General features: G+C 54.1%; 8 protein-coding genes across 8 annotated transcripts; 3 read left to right on the top strand and 5 right to left on the bottom strand.

Annotated features, from left to right (window-relative positions):
- Nucleotides 1-499: 499 nt before the first annotated feature.
- V2A60_001133 (SUMO family protein SMT3) lies at nt 500-918 on the top strand (the record flags this gene model as incomplete). The annotated part of the gene is made up of 2 exons (XM_083252497.1): nt 500-727; nt 853-918. The coding sequence occupies 2 exons, from the start codon at nt 500-502 to the stop codon at nt 916-918; spliced, it is 294 nt and encodes a 97-aa protein (XP_083108623.1).
- Nucleotides 919-1,601: 683 nt separating this feature from the next.
- On the bottom strand, nt 1,602-4,186 carry V2A60_001132 (uncharacterized protein; the record flags this gene model as incomplete). The annotated part of the gene is made up of 2 exons (XM_083252496.1): nt 1,602-4,042; nt 4,111-4,186. 2 exons carry the CDS (start codon nt 4,184-4,186, stop codon nt 1,602-1,604), a joined length of 2,517 nt encoding a protein of 838 aa, XP_083108622.1.
- A 377-nt stretch (nt 4,187-4,563) lies between these two features.
- V2A60_001131 (coiled-coil-helix-coiled-coil-helix domain-containing protein) lies at nt 4,564-5,078 on the bottom strand (the record flags this gene model as incomplete). The annotated part of the gene is made up of 4 exons (XM_083252495.1): nt 4,564-4,678; nt 4,732-4,846; nt 4,914-4,948; nt 5,029-5,078. 4 exons carry the CDS (start codon nt 5,076-5,078, stop codon nt 4,564-4,566), a joined length of 315 nt encoding a protein of 104 aa, XP_083108621.1.
- A 686-nt stretch (nt 5,079-5,764) lies between these two features.
- V2A60_001130 (dynamin-related GTPase DNM1) lies at nt 5,765-8,327 on the top strand (the record flags this gene model as incomplete). Its single annotated transcript, XM_083252494.1, has 4 exons — nt 5,765-5,863; nt 5,928-6,314; nt 6,374-7,930; nt 8,016-8,327. The coding sequence occupies 4 exons, from the start codon at nt 5,765-5,767 to the stop codon at nt 8,325-8,327; spliced, it is 2,355 nt and encodes a 784-aa protein (XP_083108620.1).
- Nucleotides 8,328-9,014: 687 nt separating this feature from the next.
- On the bottom strand, nt 9,015-11,674 carry V2A60_001129 (transcription factor domain-containing protein; the record flags this gene model as incomplete). Its single annotated transcript, XM_083252493.1, has 3 exons — nt 9,015-9,125; nt 9,187-11,498; nt 11,602-11,674. 3 exons carry the CDS (start codon nt 11,672-11,674, stop codon nt 9,015-9,017), a joined length of 2,496 nt encoding a protein of 831 aa, XP_083108619.1.
- Nucleotides 11,675-13,657: 1,983 nt separating this feature from the next.
- Nucleotides 13,658-14,490, bottom strand: V2A60_001128 (thioredoxin-like protein; the record flags this gene model as incomplete). Its single annotated transcript, XM_083252492.1, has 2 exons — nt 13,658-13,732; nt 13,795-14,490. 2 exons carry the CDS (start codon nt 14,488-14,490, stop codon nt 13,658-13,660), a joined length of 771 nt encoding a protein of 256 aa, XP_083108618.1.
- Nucleotides 14,491-15,513: 1,023 nt separating this feature from the next.
- Nucleotides 15,514-18,049, top strand: V2A60_001127 (uncharacterized protein; the record flags this gene model as incomplete). Its single annotated transcript, XM_083252491.1, has 3 exons — nt 15,514-15,709; nt 15,780-17,822; nt 17,925-18,049. The coding sequence occupies 3 exons, from the start codon at nt 15,514-15,516 to the stop codon at nt 18,047-18,049; spliced, it is 2,364 nt and encodes a 787-aa protein (XP_083108617.1).
- Nucleotides 18,050-19,057: 1,008 nt separating this feature from the next.
- Nucleotides 19,058-19,724, bottom strand: V2A60_001126 (uncharacterized protein; the record flags this gene model as incomplete). Its single annotated transcript, XM_083252490.1, has 3 exons — nt 19,058-19,085; nt 19,148-19,353; nt 19,665-19,724. 3 exons carry the CDS (start codon nt 19,722-19,724, stop codon nt 19,058-19,060), a joined length of 294 nt encoding a protein of 97 aa, XP_083108616.1.
- Between the last annotated feature and the right edge of the window lie 2,008 nt (nt 19,725-21,732).

Below are 21,732 nucleotides of genomic sequence, written 5' to 3'. Positions count from 1 at the left end.
CAAGGTATGCAGAAATGACATAAAGTCAGAAAAGAAATTCAAGTAGACTGCAAAATCAAATGCTCCGCTGCTGCACAGCGTCGCACGCCATTGTGCGGCTCGACTTTCCAGGATAGCGCTAAAGATCACTGTGGCATGCAGCCTTGGCGCCTGAAACAGTCCGTACCTAACGCTGGGCGACTGCTGACGTGCATCCCTCCAGTTGCCCTCGATTGTATCCTGCCCGCCCTTGTTAGTCATCAGCGCCAATCGCCTGCCTCTGCCCATTAAAATGCACTCACGCAGCCAATGAGGTGCGCGCTTCCCCACCCTACGTCTTTGTGGTCGTTTCTCGCCGCCGAGCCAAACGACGAGGCCCCAGCCTGAGACGGACGTGATTTCTTTCTATCCTTCACCTCTCTGCTTTTCACTACAACGCTCTCCAAAATTATCGACGCAACCGCACGTCGCTGCATAGATCACTCAAAGTCATCGTCGAAACAAGAAAAAAAACTACATCATGTCCGACGACAACGGCGGGGTTCCCGGCGATGCTCCTGCAGTCGGTACTGAGCACCTCAACATCAAGGTTACGGACAACAACAACGAGGTCTTTTTCAAGATTAAGCGCACCACCAAGCTTGAGAAGTTGATGACTGCGTTCTGCGATCGTCAGGGAAAGTCCATGACGGCCGTTCGATTCCTATTTGATGGCACGCGAGTCCAGCCAACCGATACGCCTGACAATGTACGTTTGCATCTCAGACCCTTTACCTGTTGCGTACCCTGTAACCAACTGCCCTGGACATTCTTGTCAGCTTGAAAGTTGCCGAAAGTCTCCAGACTGGATTATCACTAACTTTCGTATCGCAGCTCGAGATGGCGGACGGTGACACGCTCGAGGTCCACCAGGAGCAGGTTGGCGGCGCTGCTCTCTAGACACCGAAAGCAATCTTGGGAGTTCCTTCTTGCCTCATATCCCTTTACGCGCTTGACTGTTTGCACGTAACGAATATCAAGAGAAAACAACTAAAAATGTATGAATTGACGTTACTTCTATTACGCGGCGTTTGGGGGAAACGGTCCTTGCAGCCAGCTTTGGACCACAATGTCTATACTGCTTATTTTCTCTCCTTTATCCCTTGTTTTTCTTGCTTTCGAAAAGCGCAGGGCTTCGGAACACGAATATTCCTCCTTGGCCATGTCACCAACTTCTCGATCCGCCCCTTGTACGACGCTCGCTCCCTCTATTCCACGACTGTGTTATTGCAACTTCGGAGGCCATTTGGACACCAAGATAGACAAAGTCACATCTAATACACAATGGCTTTACTTGTATCAAACTTTGTGCACCAATAACCCATGATTCAGCTTGCATTCAATGTCAAACGAAACTCCATGCGTTTCTCGAACCGTTTGGTCTAAAACCAAGAGAAAACAAAAACAACTTCCTAGACAAGAGCTCAAATGTAAAAAGTGGCAATCAAAAACAAATTCTATCCATAGTATCCGTGATGATCCAGTCCAAATCGATCGCATCAACTCCAAGCAAAACAAACAACCGCAGCATGCTAATAACGAATCATGAACGTTCAAGAGCGGATACGTTAATCATTACCAAATCATCGCTTCAGCTCAATCATACGACAGCTCGTGCACAGAATGCTACCATCGTCACGAGGAAACACTTGGCCATCGTCAAAACCCCCCTTGCACTCGGCGCAACGGAAGCACTCGTCGTGCCACTCGCCGCCTAGGGCTTGGACGTACTGTCCGACGACGCCCTTTTTGCAGCGCCTGCACTTGGGGGCACGGCGCTCTGTGCGTCTTGTCTGGCATTTAATGCACCAGGCGTAGCCGTCCTTTTCAATGTGTGTCATGCCATGCTCGAAGGGGTCCCCGCACTCGGCGCAGAAAAAGTGCCCGTAGTGCCAATGCTCTCCCAGTGCGACAATGTGCTCCCCAAGAATCGGCGTCTTGCAGTGCTTGCATCGCGGCGCAAACTGCTCGTGCCAGTCGAGATGGCAATAGAAACGCAGCCGCTCGTCACCGTCTTCTTCCTCCGTCTCGCCGGGTATCTCCTCAATTTCCTCGCCCCCCTGTCGGCGCTTCATGCGGTCCAGGCGCGCGTTTCTCGCCACCTCGGGTTCGGGGCTAATCTCCATGGCTTCCAGGTTCATGTTACACGTGAAACACGTAAAACACTGTGGATGGAAGCGCTCCGAGACGCCGGCCAGAGCAATAAATCTCCCCTCGATTGGAAACGAACACTCGTGACACAACGTCTTGTCCCGGAACCTGGCATTCGGAGCAGGAGACCAATGGCTACGCTGCTTTGGGTTCAGACGTTGCTTGAGTTGGCGGGATGAGGGTGTAGGAAGTGCTCTTGCATTGTCAGTCGAGTTGCTACCGCTTGAGTTGTTGGTGGCCGGCTTGTCCCCAGGCGTAACAAGCACGGGGATGCTAGGAATCGCGGCGTCGTCGTCACCCACTGAAATGGTCGGGATATTGATGGAGGGCACAGAGCCGTTGTTGGAAGTATCGTCGCTCACAGAAATGGTTGGTACATTGATCGTTGAGATGGGAGCATGGCTTGGAGGGCTGCCATCACCACCTAGGTTGATGGTAGGGATCTCCGCGCGAGCTTGTGGTTGGACGCGTGGTTGGACACGCGGTGAGCCTTGGCCAGGAACAAGGATCGAAGGGACATCCACAAGCTTACGGCCCGGGAGCGAGTGTGATTGCTTCCCGTCGAATGTCGCCGTCGCCGTCGCGGTTGCTTGGCTGCCTGATTTGGCATCAGTGTTGTCGCCCGGAGGCTTCCAATTAGTATCAAAGCTTACAATGGGTCGCCCCGGGCTGTCGCTAACGGCAGTAGGCTCGGGAAGCCTAGCACTCCGATCCTTCAGCCGCATGCTCGTTGCCTCGCGAATATCCTGACTGCGAATCTCAACTCCGTTCTTGCGCTCCACCTGATCATCAGCCCGCGTCGCAGCCCGTGCATTGGTCGTGTATAGCCCATTGTGAGATTGGCTGGGAGGGTTGTGATGAATCTCAACCCGATTGCGAGGCTTCATGACTGAATCTTTTGCAACGACGGGGGGCATTCGCTGGCTTGCTGGGTTCCGCGTCACACTGCCAAGTGTCTGACGTGGCAGAGAAGCCATACTTGAGCCTGGCCGTTTTGTCGTGGCACCGGGCTCTTCCCAGATCTGATCTGCGGAGAAGGGATTGTTCACCTCTCCACTGATGTTGCGGTTTCTGCTGCTCTTGCGTTGGGTGCCGGACAAGGAGCCGAGCCCAATCCCACCGTACGTCTTGCGACGCTGACTGCCCGGACCAGCGGTACTAACGGTGGTCTGACTGAGATCTGAAGACTGACGGAGACTGGAGCTATTGCCCTCGCTCTCGGTTGAACTGTTGCTTACAGAGCGGTAGCCGCCGTCTCGTCGCATGCCCGTAGCAGCAATGTCGCTGCCGTATGTACCAATGCTAGCGGTGCGAGCATGAGCATAGCTGTCCTTTCTCAGATGAGGGCGGTAGCGGTAAGGCCCATCTGGACGGGGTGCCTCACCGCCACCATTTTCATGCTGCCAAACCAGCTCCGCAGCTTCATCGAGGGCAGCCTGATATATGCGGCTCTCCTCGTCCGGGGTCTCGCGGCCCTTGTTGCCTTGCACGTCCATTTGCTCCATAGCGTCGCGCAGAGAAAACGCTTCTTCCTTTTCCATCCACCGTTGACCTCGTTCCATGTAGGTGGCTGTGGGCACAACTTCTGACGGCTTGAGGGGACCCGTGGCGGTGGGCTTGTTGGGATAATAATCCCGACCCCGACGGCTCACGGTAGAATATCGAGACGACATGCTGAAGGCGCCGACACTCGGTGTATGAGAAGGTATGCGATTATGATCAGGTGTTTTGCTAGTTGGTAACTGGGCTGAGGAAGCATCCAAGCTAAATCGGCCGGCGAGCGATCGTGACGGTTCTGTGGGATGCGAGGGTTGGGGTCGAGCACCCCCCGGCCGCGGCGTTCTGTTAGTACGCAGGTCGGCAAGATAGCTGGCTGCAATTGAGACGACTGGTTAGCAATGCGCGTCGGAAGGCCACCGCTATTTGCTGCGGGCGTCGTACCCATCTGGTCCTTGCTCATGTACGAAGGTGACGGAGGCGTCACTTTGCGCGGCCGTGGCTCGCGAGAACTCCACATCGCGACTAGCAGGATCAGAGAAGGCGTCAAGGTTAGAAGATAATGCGTAGGAGGGAACGGATGGCTAAGAGTGATTCAGACGGATGTTGACAGTTGGGTTTGGACGATCGTGAACCGGAGCGAGGTCGGGTAATAATGACTATGTACTTTGGCTGGCCCGACTAGGGTTGTCACAGTGGGGTTGACTAGGCAACGGGTTATATGTGGCGGGTTGCGGTCGGCTCACTGACGACTGCCAGCTCCACGGCAACCATCAGAAGGGAGGTAGTAAGTTTCAGGGCTGCTCAGCGGAAAAGGATGAGGAAAAAAATCAAGACGAAGGAGAAATGAGTCTTAATATACAGGTCATTATACAATTCACAAAAATAAGCGTTGCGCTACCATCGTAGCTCCCCTTTGACGCCTTGCTCTGGTTCGCCGCCCGTCGCTGACGTCTTGGACTTGTCGTCTGCGAAGCCTAAGTTTTTGAATTCATCCCGTGCCATTAAATTACTGGTACTAGTCAGCAATGGTATTTCGTACCGTGCTATTCAACGGCAACTTACCGATCCATTCTGCAAGAAAGATAGGACTTGGCCAGGTTGCGACACTCATGCTCATTGACGCCTCGCGCCTTTTTCATGCATGCGAGATACTCTGACATGACGGATTTGCACTCGCCTAACGTGAAAACATTATGAGCACCAGTTCACGAGGCAATTTCTCCACCGTTGCGAGAGCCACTTACCATCGTGATCGAGTGGGAAACTTCCGCGCTGTGGCCTGCCAGATTTGCCATGTTAGCTCATAGAATTAGCGTCTCGAGCAGCACCAAGTACTATCAGAGTATAGATTGAGCATACGGTGTCGGTTTCGTCGATGGTAGCTGTCCAGGGGCGCCGAAAGTACTCATGATTTTGATGTGAGAAGCTGCATGATATGTACGGAATGAGCGTCAATGCTGGACAAAATGGGATTAGGATTGTGGCGCCACTATTGGTGGTGACTGGTGTGGCTCATGGTGTGGCTGGTGCTTAGCGGATTCATGAAGCACCAAATAATAAATAGCGTTACTGGGACATGGAAACGAAGCGATGGTTCAAAACCAACATTCAAGTCTTCATGCAATTTTAACTCAAATGATGTATTTGCGCCATACCGAATCCCCAGCGGCGCTACATCTTGCTGCGCTGCAGTTATGCAAATTATGACCCGTACAAGTTTATACAACGATCCAGCCCAAAGTGGCATAGTGCCCCTCTATTTATTATGCCTTGCTTCCTACTGGTATCTACCAGTACTCGCAGAACCTTGCTGTGGCTTCTGCTCTCATAAGTGGATACTTTGCAAGGAGCACCAGCGCCGCGCCACACAATGCGCACTCCCGTACTCCCGTGCTGAAGTGCAAGGGCTACTACGGCTACACGTGAATCCAAGTCTACGCCATCAGTCCAAGGAATTCAAGAGCGACGCGAAGCGAAGCGCAATCCATCATCTGTGTCTTCGCGGCCAACGGACATCTCATGATCCAAACTTGACGCCGCTTACGGTCTGTCGCATTCAATTTCCGGCCTAAATACCTCCGCTACAACCGCTACAATGGCAGCCCTCGGCGAGGACCTGCTCATAACTGTCAACAAGTTGCAAGATCTCGTCTTCAACACCATCGGCAGTGACTCTCTCGACCTCCCGCAAATTGTATGCTGATAGTGTCATGAAACGCGCTGCAAACATTGATCATCCGCTGACCATGCTTCTACAGGTTGTCGTCGGCTCTCAATCCGCAGGCAAATCCTCCGTCCTTGAGAACATTGTCGGCCGAGATTTCCTGCCCCGAGGCAGTGGCATCGTCACCCGTCGCCCTCTTATCCTGCAGCTCATCAATGTCCCCGAAGATGAGAATGCTCCCGAGCCAGTCGAGGACCGCTTCCGCTCTCCCGCCGCTGCGCGACGCTCCGAGTGGGCAGAGTTCCACCATATCCCCAATCGACGGTTCAACGACTTTTCCGATGTCAAGCGCGAGATTGAGAACGAGACTTCTCGTGTCGCCGGCACCAATAAGGGAATTAACAGACAGCCCATTAATCTCAAAATTTACTCGCCTCATGTTCTCAACCTGACCCTGGTTGATCTCCCTGGCCTGACCAAGGTACTGTGCACTGTCAACAAGACTTTTCATCCCGCTTCAGACTCTGACCCATTCCACAGGTTCCCATTGGCGATCAACCGACCGACATTGAAAAGCAGACTCGAAACTTGATTTCCGAATACATTGCTAAGCCTAACAGCATCGTTCTCGCCGTCTCACCCGCCAACGTCGACATTGTCAACTCTGAAGCGCTCAAGCTAGCCCGCCACGTCGACCCCCTCGGCCGCCGAACCATTGGTGTCCTCACCAAGCTTGATCTGATGGACCATGGAACAAACGCCTTGGATATTCTTTCTGGACGGGTATACCCTCTGAAGCTTGGCTTCATTGGCGTCGTGAACCGCTCGCAGCAAGACATTCAAGGCAACAAGCCCATGGAGGAGGCGCTCAACGACGAGACAGATTTCTTTAAACACCACCCCGCTTACCGCAACATTGCCACCCGATGCGGCACGCGATTCCTGGCCAAGACACTCAACACTACCCTCATGGGACACATCCGCGAACGTTTGCCAGATATCAAGGCCCGCCTCAACACTCTAATGGGCCAGACTCAACAGGAACTTGCTAGCTACGGTGATATGCACTTTAGTGGCAAGGAACATCGCGGATCGCTTATCCTACAGCTCATGACCCGCTTCGCAACCTCGTTCATATCCTCAATTGACGGTACCTCGACGGAAATCTCCACCAAGGAGCTTTGCGGTGGTGCTCGCATCTACTATATCTTCAACTCCGTGTTTGGCAGCTCTCTGGAATCGATTGACCCGACTTCCAATCTCACCGCTCTCGATATCAGAACCGCAATTAGAAATTCTACCGGTCCCCGACCAAGTCTGTTTGTTCCCGAGATGGCTTTCGATCTGTTGGTGAAGCCTCAGATCAAGCTTCTTGAGATTCCTAGCCAACGCTGCGTTGAGCTGGTGTATGAAGAGCTTATTAAGATTTGCCACACATGCGGCTCAACAGAGCTGTCAAGGTTCCCCAGACTACAAGCCAAGTTGATCGAGACTGTGTCTGACCTCTTGCGGGAGCGTCTGGGCCCCTCGTCCACCTATGTCGAGTCGCTCATCTCGATCCAGCGTGCTTACATTAACACCAACCACCCCAACTTTCTCGGTGCCGCGGCAGCCATGAGCAACGTTGTCAACGCCAAGCAGGAGCGCGAGCGCAAGAAGTTGATTCAGGACGAGCGTGAGAGGAGAGAGCGCAAGCGCCTCAAGGAGCTTGGCACCAACGGCGAGGTTGATGAGACGGAAGAGGGGGACAAGGAAGTGCAAAAGCACAACAAGCATTCGCGCAGCCTGTCACCTGCTGTGCACGAAGGACACAACAGTCTTGCTGCGGCTGTCAACGGCCGTCCTCATTCGCCCATGAATGGCCAGGGTCTTGGTGGCGCCAAGGACACGTTTCTCAATTACTTTTTTGGCAAGGAAGGTCTCTCACCCATGCAATCGACATCTGGTCTTCCCAATGGCCGGCAACACATCGAACCTAGCTTCTCCAGCAGTCTGCGTCGCGAGGAAAAGATTGTTGTCCGTCCGGCACCCACATCAACGTCACGCGAGGACGAATACGACCCCACATCGCGCAGCTACGGCCTCGCATCCCACCTCGTAAGTTTCGCCCCTCGTCTTGTTTGCATGGCGCTTGTCGGAGCATTCAGGTAGTTGAGTTGTCTTTTGCTAACTAGAGATTTAGGGCGAGTCCAATGAGCCCGCTCTCACGGACCGCGAGGCCATGGAGACGGAGCTGATTCGCGCGCTCATCTCGTCCTACTTCAACATTGTGCGAGAGTCTATCGCCGACCAGGTGCCCAAGGCCGTGATGCACCTGCTGGTCAATCATTGCAAGGAGGTGGTGCAGAACCGCCTCGTCAGCGAACTGTACAAGGAGTCGTTGTTCGAGGAGCTCCTCTACGAGGACGACGGAATCAAGAAGGAGCGCGAGAAGTGCGAGAAGCTCCTGCAGACCTACCGTGAGGCAGCCAAGATCATCGGCGAGGTGCTGTAAGCTATCAGAAGGAGGATCGGCGAGGCTGGGGAGAGAGCTTGACAATGGCCATCTTGGGCTGTGTATTGGAACCCAACCCGGGTTCTTTTGTGGATTATTGATAGACGAAATACTATCTGGAAGAGTAGAGAAGCTTTGTAAAAAAGAACAAGCAAACGGATGGGAACGGTTATGAGGAAGGAAAAGAAGACGGAAAGTACAATCTGGGAAGTAACCACTTTTCAGTAGAGGCTGCGTTGTGTTGTTGGCTTTCATCTCTGCTTCTTTTTTTGTATTGTGTGTACGCTGGTCATGTAAAAAGAAAATTCTCTACGTTTAACCCTTTTCTGCATTTTTTCTCTTGATTCCTTCACTCGGCTTTTAAGTTGCCACTTTTCTCTCACTTGTTACCAGTGGGAAATGGGAAAAAAAATCAAGTAATGAACAAGGACAACTGAATCCGCACTTGCTGTTCAAAATTGTCTTGCAACTATATTGAGTAGGGCGTCGTTTCGCATGTGTGTATCTAGAAATGCAATAAAAACCAAGAAACCGCTTTTCATAATCTCCGCCACCGGTGTTTGCCCTTCAAACGTGCCAAAATATAAATCCGTAATGCACTGCAAAACTATAATACCAAGATCAAACACGCAGAAACAAGATCCGAATTGTACAAGGTGGTCTGAAAAGACCACAGGAAGAGAACAGCTACATCTTGGCTGGGTTGATAACATCAGGCTGGTCAGGCTGCTCGGCGTAAATCTGAAAGCTCTGATCAGCACCCCAGCTTGCCATTTGCGTGTAATTTTCAAACGTGTTCTAGAAGAAAAAAAGATCAGCCTTATGAAAGTGTTGGTTGATGACCAAGTTCCATGCTTACCCAGTCAAAATTAGCAGCAAAGTCGGCCGCGCCTCCATCGGCGCCGAGACCGTTGCCTACCGTTGTAAACATGCTCAATGGCGACATGGGCCCGCCAGTCGTGTTTGTCGGATTCAAACCATCCATGGACATGTCCATATTCACAGGCGGTAGACCAAAGTCCATACCGATGAATGGGGCGGTATCCAGTGGTCCCGAAAAGGCATTATTGCTCTCTGGGCTACTTAGATCGCCCAGGCCGGCCGAGGAGAGGACAGATTGCGGATCCGACGACAGCGCGTCCATGTCAAAGGTGAAGGATGGCACGCCCATGGAAATAGAGTCGTTACGTGACTCGGGCGTGTTCTCGCTGCTGCTGACGGGGGTTTGGATCTTGTCCATCATTATTTCGAGAATCTTGGACGCCTTGAACGCTTCCATGGAAGTGTCGGCCAGGCTGCTCCAGATAACGCCGGCCTGCCGCAAGGAGCTGACCATGGTCGCGCGCTTTTCATTGTCCCACACGAAGGAGCCGTCCGCATCGTGGCTGGCGTTGTTCTGCATCGCAATGTTATCGTAGTGCAGGTCCAGGATGATGAGCATGGCCGGGAGGATGAACTCCTTGGTCGCAATCGACTTGACGTACCAGCTGACGGCGCGCAATTTACCACCAGGCTGAGACTCGCGGTGAAGTGTAGAAAGATGACCCATGGCCTCCATGGATGCTTGGATTGCGGCGCGGCGCGAGTGGGCATATCGTGAGTTCTGCCTCGCCCGGACCATATAGTGGCGGTGCAGTAGACACATAATCTTTTGGTACAGGACATTAACGTTGAACCGCGCGACAATCAGGGTCACAGGATCGTTGGAGCCTTGCAAGGAACTGAGCCTAAGGTGAGGTGGCAGATCTTGCACAATCTGTCTCAGCTTGGCGTCGAATCGAAGAACCTCATCGTAGGGCAGTCCCTTGCCGAGACGATTCGTAGCTTGAAGAATGTTACCGAGTTCAAAGCAAAGCTTCGCCTTTGCAATCATGTAAGAGATTGGAGTCGGTTCAGATGCTGGCCGGGATGGCGGGAGCTCCTTGATCGTCTGGTGGAAGTCGTCATCAAACAGGTTGTTCGGTAGTTGCGTATCGCAGTCTCGCTCATTGATCATGCTAGGCAGCGAGACTTGGTGGGAGAAGACAATGTCTGACATGCGTATGAGTGCCCATGTTCGACGTCGCATTTCTGCTTGAAACGGGCTGAGCGAGGGAAACCATTTCGCGTCGCGGTGATATCCCTGGCGAATGGCAATGCGGGCAATCATGCCAACAATGAGCCACAGGCCCAGATCGGCATCCCAGCGAGAAGTGTATTCGCCGAGAACATACAACAGCAGCGTTTCTACCGTGTGGTCGACGGGTTTTGTGTAATCTCCCTTGATCAGACACTGAACAGTGCGTAAGCGATACTCATCAGCGAAAGCCATGCTCTTATTCCGCCACTCAGGAGGCTCATCGCCGACCTTGTTATAGCTCAGCATTGCGAGGGAGAGAATGGAATACAACAGCCCCAGCCACATGATGGGGGTCTTATTGGGGTCTTGCCAATGCGTTCGTAATTGCTGCAGAAATGTCGGCCCATGAATGACACTGACGGCATTATCCATCGAGTTGAAGTATCGGCTGCAGAGGGCCAGAACGTGCGTCTTGGGCGGCAAGGAGGTGCGTAACTCAATCTCCGAGGCAGGCTGGGCGCCAAGTAAAAGAGTAGGGCCTTCGCGAGCGGCCGCTGGCTTGGAGTTTTTGACGCGTTCGTAGCTACTTTCGAGTTCCTTCCGATGAAAGGTAAAGTAGTTTTTAACGTCAGAGATGTCGGCTAGGATGGAGTGCCAGTGCTCATGACCAATGTACATTGATTTTCCCTTGTCGGCATCAACTTTTAGCATACCGAGAGAGGCGGTCAAGCCGTCATCATCGTCGCTATCTTCATCGCCAGCATTAGTGGCGTCGTCCTGTTCCATCTTGGCAGACGCGCTACTGTCGGTAGTTGTCTGCGATATCGACTGGCCGCGGGCTGCTGCGACGGCTGATGCTGGGTCGCTACCACCAGTGTGCATGAGAGAAAGGACCAAGTTCTCGAGGCGGTCAATACGATTCTGCATGTCATCGGGGCTGAGATCTGCTTGGTTCGCGCCCTTCTTCTGCGAGGCGGGGGCGGCATAAGTACATGATGAAGTGTCGTTGCCTTCACGCTTGGTACAGTTGCTGCAGGGATGTTTTCGATCGCATTTCCTGAATGGAGTCAGTGAGGGGACGAGGCGGCTGATGAGCTGTCGTAGCTTACAATCTGCTAGCAGGTTAGCATGGCGCAAGGCGAGAGGGGGGGGAGGACGAGACATGCTTGCGTGTTCTACAAGGATAGCAGCTCAGAGGCACTCGGTTGCGTTTACGAACGACCTTGTACGTCTCTTCCGGCGAGCGAGCGCCAGTGGAGGAGTTTGTCGAGGGCGGGGTGGGTGTCATTTTGGCGGTATTGAGCACACTGTAAGTGTAGGTAGGTGGAGGGTCGAGGCTCTGCGGCAGGCGGGGCCGATAGGAAAGAGTACGACGAGATGCAAATCGGAGTTCAAGTCGTCGTAGCAGAGAAATGGCGAGATGAAGTGGTTATTTGTGTATTGGGAGACGGCAGAAGTGTTTCCAAACGCCTTGGAGCCTCGCCAGTTTGTGCAAGGCAGAAGCTCTAGCTTTCACGCACAACAGGCTACAGGCGGCATGGAACGGAAGCACGGATTCGGGTCGAGAACAGCCTGCGCGTAACGAGACAGGTCTTCTTATATGTGTATATGTATGAAGAGAAATCTGACAATGGCTGGCTGAGCGGCTGAGAGTTTGCGCAGCGCGAATTGTCGGAGGCGAGTCTGGTGCAGTCGTGGGAGAGAAGGTTCGCAACGTTATGCGCTAACTTTGGTTGGTTGGGGCCGCGTGGTGGGAGAAGGACGAACAGCCAAGGCGATTGTTGGCAAGACAAGTATGTGAAGTAGACAGGCTCAACTCGCAAGCCAAGACCGACTCCAATGGAGATGAGATTTGAGAGGAGAATTTGGAGATATGTGAGTAGCAGGGTAAAGAAAAACGAAGATAAGTGTTTGATGTCAGCGCCAGCCGATGAATGGCAGGGTTGAGGCACGTACCTAGGAAGGCACTATAAGCGGTACCTCCCCGGTACCTATCGACCTATGCGGCTCGTACGAGTTGACTGAGTACTTTGGGGACTAGGCGAAGTAGCTGCGAGGGGAAACGCAGCTTCGCAGGCGATTTGTTCAGTGGAGTCCAAAGGGAGCTATAGAGGAGTGCAGGCCCAGTGCGTTCAAACGTCAGGACCAAGGGCGAGGGTTTGACTTTTGACACTAGACGGATGTCGGACGCCACTCGCCCGCAAACTCCGGATCCAGCGCTGAAGTTGTGATGGCGGGCAGTATCTACGCCTACTAACTTACCTGGTAGGCAAGGACCTAGGGGATGAACGAGCAGTACAATCATCAGGCCACGACAGAGAAGATGCGATATAATCAATTTTGAAAGTTCTCGGATATTATTCTCATGGAAAATGATCAGCTTACAACCACTGCGCTGTATCGGCTTGAGCCTATGAGTACGTGCTGGGTATCCCGAGAATACCACTGACGGGTTTCGTACTGGCGCAAGGCTACCACTGTATACGCATGCTGGATAATGGGACACTAGCCTTTGGCAGAAATCGAGGTGAGTCACAGCTGCAGGTCAATCCTATCCAAACCTGTCTATTCGGACCCTGGCCGCGACCCAGACCCAGATTGCTAGCCGGACAGCAGCACCAAGCAAAACGTCGACGAGTCTCATTTGTCAGCCAGCCTCTACCAGTACTTGCTCACTTATTACTGTGAGCGGGTCGTCAGTAACGTCCACAGTGAAGGTACATAACTGGTGCAGCACAGAGGTATCTTGTCCTGGTTCCAAGTTCTGGTGGGCTGGTGAGTAATGCTGCTGGCTTGGTTTGGTGAAGCTCGTCCAGGTATCCAGCACATACGAACGTTACGCTGTCGCCTGCCTTACTTATCAATCTGCCCCAGGGCTACCTTGTCACCCACTCCATCACCAACGAACGCCACAGTAAATTGCCCGGAGCATTTCAGAGTGTATTGAACTCTTTGCATATTTCGAGTAGTTTTTTTTCTCAATTTTTTCTCGTCATCTCGAACCTGAAATCGGAACGCAAAGTGACCTATTCGGGGTATTCTAGTCATAAACATAAAAATAAAAAACCGGCTGTGAAGCGTTTTTTTTTTGCCCTGCCGATCCGTCTCGATGCGGGCTCGTCTGGCGCACCGCCACCTCTGTGATGTCTTTCTAGTACGCCATTTTTTTGTGCGCATGCGAAACGGCAGAGCCGCCTCTCTCGACGGCTTCTTCTGTGACTGGCACTGCAAGTAGCTCGCGGCAAGTATATTCGCCTCATCGGCGTGTGCTTCATGCGACCGCGACATCCGCAGCCGCCGTGTACGCTTTGAAGAACTCACCGTTGTTCTCCATCTCTTCCTTGACCTGTACCCAACGCTGGTTAGCCAAGTGGCATGGAGCACAGTACTGCGGACGAAGGCACTTACAATATCCAAGCCGCCAACAAGCTCGCCGTCCATCCACAATTGAGGGTACGTCGGCCATTCGGCGTACTCCTTGAGGCCCTGGCGGACCTCGTCATCTGCCAGAATGTTGAAGAAGCCGTACTTGACCGAGTTCTCGCGGAGGATGCCGACCATCTGTCGTGAGAAGCCGCACTGCGGAGAGCTGGGCGTGCCCTTCATGAACAGCATTACGGGGGCCGCCTTGACGAGATCCTCCAACCGCTTAAACAGATCCGCCTTTTTCGTCTCGGGGTCGGGCTCCGGCTGGTTGGTGGCAGCGACGGCGTCGGCGGCGGCGGCAACAGCCCCGTTGGCGCCGGCCGACTCCGTCTTGCTTCCCGCGTGCGACTCGATGGCGTTGCGCACCTTGACGGCGTTGCTGCCACTGACCGTCTCGAGGACCTGGCCGCCGCGCACCAGCACCAAGAAGGGCACAGCCGTGACGTCGTACGTCTCGCTGATGTCACTCAGCTCCTCGGCGTTGATTGAGAACCATTGTGTACTTGGCGGCGAGGTGACGGGGTACTCAGAGGCGAGGGTAGACAGGACTGTGGCCATTTGCGCGCACGGAGCGGCCCACGGCGCGTGGAACGAGACGACGAGGAGTGTCGACGGCGCCGCGGCGTTGAGGGTCTGCTCCCACTGAGCCACGCTCGAGACTTCGGTAATGGTCGACATGTTGCGCGAGAGACGTTAGGAGAAGATTGAACCGAAAAGCAGTCGACGCGGATTCGATGGTGTGCTGAGGAGATCAGAAGAGATGGCAACGGCACAAGACGATGAAGATGCTTCTGGGTTGGCGAGTGGTTGCAAAAAAAATGGCGGGGCAGCTGCCGGCGTTCGGAGAGGGGCGAGAGTGAAAAATGGCCATTTTGCGTCACTTGGGAGGGTGGTTGCGCTATGAATGGCTGGCTGGTTTTGGCGCTTTGGGTGTCTACCTACTGTGCGGCGCTGGTAGGGACATGCTGTGGCGCGCTGTGGTATGCTGTAGACGCCAATAGCCAACTGCTACCAGTACTTTGGTTGTCTGGGCAAGTACCTAACTACTTGGGCTGGTCCAGCCTCAGAATGCGCCACTGCACTATGACATAATGTACGTTTCTACTCCTCTTGCCAACTGCTCAAGCCACAATGCCCCACCAGCTCTGCGACCACTGTCTCTTCAGCAGCCGTGCCGCTAAACTGCAGCCTGGAAACTCGCCTGCGACGACTGCAGCCCGCTCGTCGTAAGAACCAGCCGGCCACCCCGCTTCCACTGCTGCGGCTCATTCTTCGTGCCCAGCGTACGTCAATCTTCTCCAGCACCTTGCGCCAAGCTCAGGAGCTCCTCCATCCTCACTCTCTCGACCCCCAACCATCTTGCTTCCTGTCCCGTCCGACCGCTCGGGACTCACGACGATACGTACGCACACACGCACGCCAACGAAGCACTTGTATTTCTCCCCCGGCCCCGTCCTCATTTCCCTCGTCTCGACCCTGCCATCTTGAGCCCCTGCCAATCCCACCATTCCCTGCGCCAAAAGCTTCTAGAGCTTCTGTGGAAACTTGTTCGCAGGCTGCCTCATCACCAGCCTTGTAGGTACGTTTCGACGCCATGTGCGCCCTCGAATGATAAGAAGGAAAGGAGGGAACACTTGAATTCAAATTAAGAAATTCTCCACGTCCTGGTTTCATTGATGACTGACAACCTGCCAGTACATGATGGCTTCCCTCAACCTCTCCATAAACGGTCCGTCCATCAGGAAAGAGTACAGCTCGGTAGTCGACACTATCGTGCCTGCTTCAGCCTCTCCTACCTTTGCCAAATGGGCTCTATTCGCTGTACAGACGCCTCTTGTCAGCGTCTTTGAGTCTTCCGGAAGCAACGAGAGCGTGCTCAAAGTAGAGGGCACTGGCGGTAAGGCAGCCCCCGACGATCCGACGAGCCCGAACCACATCTGCGCGCATACTAACGGCAACGTCTGCAGAGGGCGAGCTCGGCGAACTCTTCGAAGATTTTAGCGAAGGTCGCGTCCAATTCGGCTTTGTCAAGGTCAAAGACCCCAACTCTGGTTTGCCTAAGCATGTCCTCATTGCCTGGTGCGGCGGCGGCGTCCCCGAGCGAACAAAGGGATACTTTACCAGCCACCTCAATGCCGTCTCCAAGGTCCTCCACGGTTATCATGTTCAGATAACCGCCCGGTCCGACGATGATCTTGACGCCGATTCCCTCATGCGCAAGGTCGCCGATGCCTCTGGCGCCAAGTATGCCGGCGGTCCCGCCACCGGCGCTGCTCGAGCCCCCCCTCCCATCAAGTCCAAGCCCGTCTTCTCGCCATCCAACATGAGCGCTGGCCGCTCCACGAACCCCCTCGTTGCTGCTCGCTCTCGCAGAGATGAAAATGTTGATGACGACGGTTGGGGTGCCGATGCGCCTCCCGTCACCCGAACTCAGGTGGAGAGGGTCGAGTCCGCCTACAAGCCTACTAAAGTTGATATGCCTAGCCTCTCTCGCCAGAGCGAGCCCTCCCGATACGCTCCTGCCGCCGCCCAACAACAGAACAGGGATGTCGTCGGCGGTGGCTATCAACCCGTCGGCAAAGTTGACATTGCCGCTATTCGCGCCCAGGCCAAGGAGCAGCGTGACGACCGACCGACGCCGGTCAAGGGTGCCTACGAGCCTATTGGCAAGGTAGATATTGCTGCCATTCGTGCCAAGGCACAGAGACCTCCCTCTGAGCAACCCACCGAGGAGGAGGTCTCAAAGCCTCTTGCCGACCGCGCTGCTGCCTTTTCCCAGCCGGCCCCATCTGAAAGGCTCACATCAATGCCCAAGCCCAAGGTTGCCAACAAGTTTGGCGGCGGCGGCTTCTCCGCCACAAAGGCGCCCACGCCCGGTGCTCTTGGCCTCCAGGGTCCCGTTGCCAACGCATCCTCAGCGCCCGTCACTACTACCAGCCGTACTTTTGCTAATGAAGGTGGTAAGACTCCTGCCCAGATTTGGGCAGAGAAGAAGGCGCGAGAGGGTGGTCCTGGCGCCGGGACGGCATCTCCTTCATCGCCCCCGCCGATTAGCCAACAGCAGAGCGGCGGTAACGAGTGGAAGAGCGGGTACTCGGGTAAGTCTTGGGCGACGGTCCAGACTCCAGCTTTTGGACGTGGTGGTGCCGAGGCTGTTCGTGAGAATGACCAGGCCGTTCCCGAGGATGACCAGACCCGTGGTGGACAAGACGAGCCGCCTGGAGGCGTCTCAGCCCTGCGCGATCACTTCAAAGGCGCAACACCCATGGGCGGAGCGCCACCTGTTCCTGCCGCTGCTGCTGGACAGGACGAACAAGAAGAGGAAGAGCACGCGGCGCCCCCCCCTCCACCTCCAGGCTCTCGTCCATCTGGTGGATTTGCTCTGCCTGGCCTGCCCAGTCGCCCGCCACCTGTGGATGATGAAGAGGAGGAAGAGCCTGAGCGCGAACAGTCACCGATCCGCGTGGCGCAGCCCGTCGCCCGTGAGGCGGAACCAGTTCGCGCTCCTGCGCCGCCGCCCGCCGCCGCCCCTGCGCCTCGCGAACCTACACCCGAACCCGAACCCGAACCGGAGCCCGAACCGGAGCCTGCACCTGCGCCTGCGCCGCCTCCCGCCGCGGTTTCTCACCAAGCCGCGCCTCCTCCTGCTCCGTCGCCCGCAGCCGGCGGAGCCTCCCAGCGTGCCGTCATCCTGTATGACTACGACAAGGACGAGGACAACGAGATTAGCCTCGTCGAAGGCGAAATTGTCACAGATATCGATCAAGTGGACCCCGACTGGTGGATAGGCACCAACGTTCACGGCGAAAACGGTCTCTTCCCGAGCAGCTACGTCGAGCTGATAGAAGACGATGGCGCCAGCTCTGCCGCTGCTCCGCCACCCCCGAATGCCCCAGTTCCCGCTGCTGCTCCAGTTCCGACGCCGGCTCCTGCCGCTCCTGCTCCGGCTGCCGCTTCATCTGGGCCTACTGCCACCGCTCTGTACGACTATGAAGCCGCCGAAGATAATGGTAAGCTCTCTTCCCTCCCGATCCCTGGGCAATAAGGAAAAAAGAAAAGAAGAAAAACAAGAAAGGAAAACAACCCAGTACTAATGAGCGCTCTCAACACAGAACTTGCGTTCCCCGAAGACGCTCAAATCACAAACCTCGAGTTCCCCGACGACGACTGGTGGTTTGGACACTACAAGGGTAACTCGGGCCTCTTCCCCGCCAACTATGTCCAGTTGAACCAGTAGAGCAGTCGTGCAAGAGGCCGTCGTCGATGATGTGGGAAGAAGGGCGCTTCTTGGCTGGTCCTTGTATCATTCTGCTGATACCTGACTAAAAAAACGTGAAGTGAGATGAATGAGGCCAGTTGTGGAGGATGTGGGCACAAGCTGCATACTTTGTTTGCCTTTGGTTTTGCCTTTTATGTTGTTCTTATAGCAGCTGATCTAGTTGGCCTGGTTTCGTATTATGCTACATCCTCAGAGTCTATGTATCTTTCGTTGCCCCCTCTTTGGTGTTCTGGCCCGCCAATCTACCTGGCAATGATGATTGCCAAATTCAGGGAGTAATCAAGACCGATATCCTCCGATGATATGAGGGCAATTGCGGACCCCAATGTCTCCAACTTATCGCCTGTGTTGGTTAAATAACGATCGTGACATCCCATTTCAAGCTTGATTTCGAGACTGGCCACACTCGACACAAGCTATGCGGTATTCGCATTTTTGCATAATTTACAACGATAGGCATACGTACAATCACATGCGTAGTGGATGAGAGTGCAAGTTGTGACCATCGAGTTGAAATCGAGAGCTGTATCAAAAACCGCGCACGGGAACCTTTTTAAACCCTCCGATCTAATCCTTGAAAAGAAACCAGGCTGACATGGACATAACTATTGAAAAAAAAAAGGCCGAGAAAAAGGGTAGTAGGGGAACGCAAAGAAACGTGGAGGGATCGAATAGACGTGATATAAAAATCGGCGCAAAAAGAGGACCGTAAAGGTCAAACCCAAACTAACAACGTCTGGTTGGGTAAATGTAGCTGAAAACGGAGTTGCAATAGGACATAGATGATCGCTTTCCGAGTTGGTCGTCGTGGGCATATATACGGGGATATGGTGCCCCTTGCAAACAATAGGCCATCTTTGTATCCAAGTAGTTCGCTGACTCTGAAGATTAACGGGCTATCGGCAGGGAACAGTCGCGATTAATTCCCCGACATGTCCTCATTTTCCAGGAAGTGGGTACCATCGTTTAGCAAAGGCACTCGCAGCACTCGAGACTAGAAACGCGGCCGTGTTAGCAACTAGCGCAGTCGGCGCGACGATTTAGGACGCGACTCACCAGCATTCGCAAGACTCCTCAACAACGCAGCAACAGCAGAGGGCAGCAAGACAGGCCATCAGGCAGTTGGAGCCGCCGCCGCGGTTGCCACGGGTCTCCTGAGGAGGGGGAGCTTGCTGGTACTGCATGCCCTGGGGGGGACCCTGCTGGTAGGGACCCTGCTGGTACTGGCCCTGCTGGTACTGCCCTTGGGGAGGGCCATAGCTCTAGAGAGGCGTGTTAGCGAACTTGCTTCAGGGTTGAAAATACCGTATCGAAAATGTAACATGAGAGAATCGCGTGCGTTGTCGCAACAGTGAGCCGTGGTTTGCACCGGTGCAGCTTCCATTGTGCATCCAACCCACCACTATTCCTCTCATCAATACCGCTAGATCTGCCAATGCCGAGGCTCTACAGCGAAACCTATCATCGCCTGGGTTCACGAACCGGATCGTGCGGTTGTTGCGACGAGGGCGTTGACACGGCTGATTGCGGACGTCGATTTTTTGTTTTTTGATTGAGGCTCATTGTCACTTACGGGCTGAGGGTGCTGGGGGTACTGGCCGCCCTGGTTGTTGTAGTAATCCTGGTTGGACATTTTCAAGTAATGAGAGTCGTTAAGGTGTGGTGAGGAAGAAGAATAACAAGGTCGAAGGTTCAGTGAAATGGTAGAAAGGGAGATGTTGAAAAAGGGAAAGGGAAGAAGAGCGAGTGTGAGCAGATGGACAGGGGAGATGTGGGTGCAAGTACAAGTAATCTGTGCTTGTTAGCTAGACAGGGCGCGGTCCGGAAAAGCGGCAGGTCGGTAGATTTACTGGAAGGGGCAGGGTACACTGGGCAGCTGATTAGCGGGTTCGAGGGTGTGGGCAGGGGGGGGGCCACGGCGGTATTAGCGCTGGAATCGGGGTGCGTTTGACCCTGAGAAGGGGGAGGGGGCTGGCTTGCTGGCTGGCCGGCCTCAGGTGCTGTGCGTTCCTTCACTAGGTGTGGTAGCCTGTACCTGGTACCTACCTACTAATACCATCTACCTAGGTAGGTAGGTATGTTTGTACTTGGGCACCCTAGCGGGCGGCGAAGCGGCCTACTTACTAACCTCTGCTGGGGTGTTCCCCAGTGGGGATTTGTTGCAGGTACTAAGGTACCCAGTACGTACTTACCTAGCGGTTAATCCAGGGTCTAGAGGGGAATAAGACCTCTACTTTGGTACCTATTTAGGCTAGCTACCTTAGCTACTTACCGGTACCTATCTCAATGGCCAACCATTTGGCACTGTTCGCCGCTGCCACGGAGTAGGGAGCCTTTGAGCAAATCATCACCCACAAGCCATACAGTGCTGCTTAGAGTTACCTGAGCGTAGCACCACACATGGGGCTCTTAATAAGACGTAATACAGGCACTGGTACCTCGGTGGCTCGGCCACAACGCTTTCGTAGGCGGATGAGGCTGTGTCCCCATGGTAGTAGCAAACATCAGTCTTGTTCCTCAACTACTTACTGGTACCTCTGCGAAAAAGGCTATTTCCTCGTCCCTCTTTGTCTGTCGACGAAGCGCCTATCGAGAACTCTATTCAACAGAACTTTGATCGAGTTGCGATATGGGTCTTTGGCTCACTGTACCACAGCCACGCCAGAAAAGGACCACAGCAGAGTTTGTCCTGTGGCTGAAGCTACAATAGTGGCCCAGCCCTGCCAGTTACGACGCGTACGTCGTTGCGTTGTCATTGCCACTAGCAAAGCTTGCCGCCACAATAAACATGAACACTGAGCCAAACGGAGCCGAGAGGCGAGTCAAGAAACACTGCCCTCGCCATAGGGTGTCACTACGTACGTACTCATCCGTTGACGAGCCTCCTTTCAAGGTCCTGTCAACCTCACACGGATCCAGGCTCCTGTATTCAGCCTAGTGGCGATGCTGGCGGGAAGCCTTGTCTCCAGCGGGCACCCACGGGCCCCGGTGTGGCCGCCATCGCTCTACTCGGCCATCTGCGGCGACCTGCAGTGCAATGCTTTTCTCTCTTTTGCTTCTCGATTAGGTCTTGTTTAGGGTTCCCGAGACGGACCTTGTAGGGATGCGATGTGCGCCAGCCACAGGATAACGTAAGTAGGCAGGGACCACACAAGATTTGTTGGATGGATAAAGAATTACTGTCGGATCGTCATCATGGGGCTGCCTGCAAGTTCCTTCGGGTTCTTTGTCTATCGTCAGCACATGGAGTACTCACCTGCTTGCAGGTATGCTTCCTCTTTTCAACTACTACCAGAGTCCGAACGCGTTGTGATGACGAAAATTACTACACGCTGTCAGCAACTGATGAATATCAGACAGGCAATTGCCCGATGAATGCCGGTGCTGATACATAGCAACAGCCAAGCCCACGAAGCGGCAAGTGGGGGATCCCTCAAGCAAGGGAAATACCATCAATTTAGCGCACCCATTCTCAGGCCAAGGCGCTACAGAATCTAGGCAAGTAACTAGTTCTTGTATACCAACATATTCGTCTGTTCTCGACTTCGCGCCGTCATCCGATATCAACCACCGAACATGACGAATAGAACAGGCGAGCAGCGAGCCAGCCAATGTGGAGCAACATTTCGTTGTGCTTCTGT

The sequence above is a fragment of the Cordyceps javanica genome, chromosome 1, assembly GCF_051103115.1.
Source record: "Cordyceps javanica chromosome 1, complete sequence".
Lineage (NCBI taxonomy): Eukaryota > Fungi > Ascomycota > Sordariomycetes > Hypocreales > Cordycipitaceae > Cordyceps > Cordyceps javanica.
Note: the sequence above shows the minus strand (reverse complement) of the source record. Positions and strands in the feature narration are given on the sequence as shown.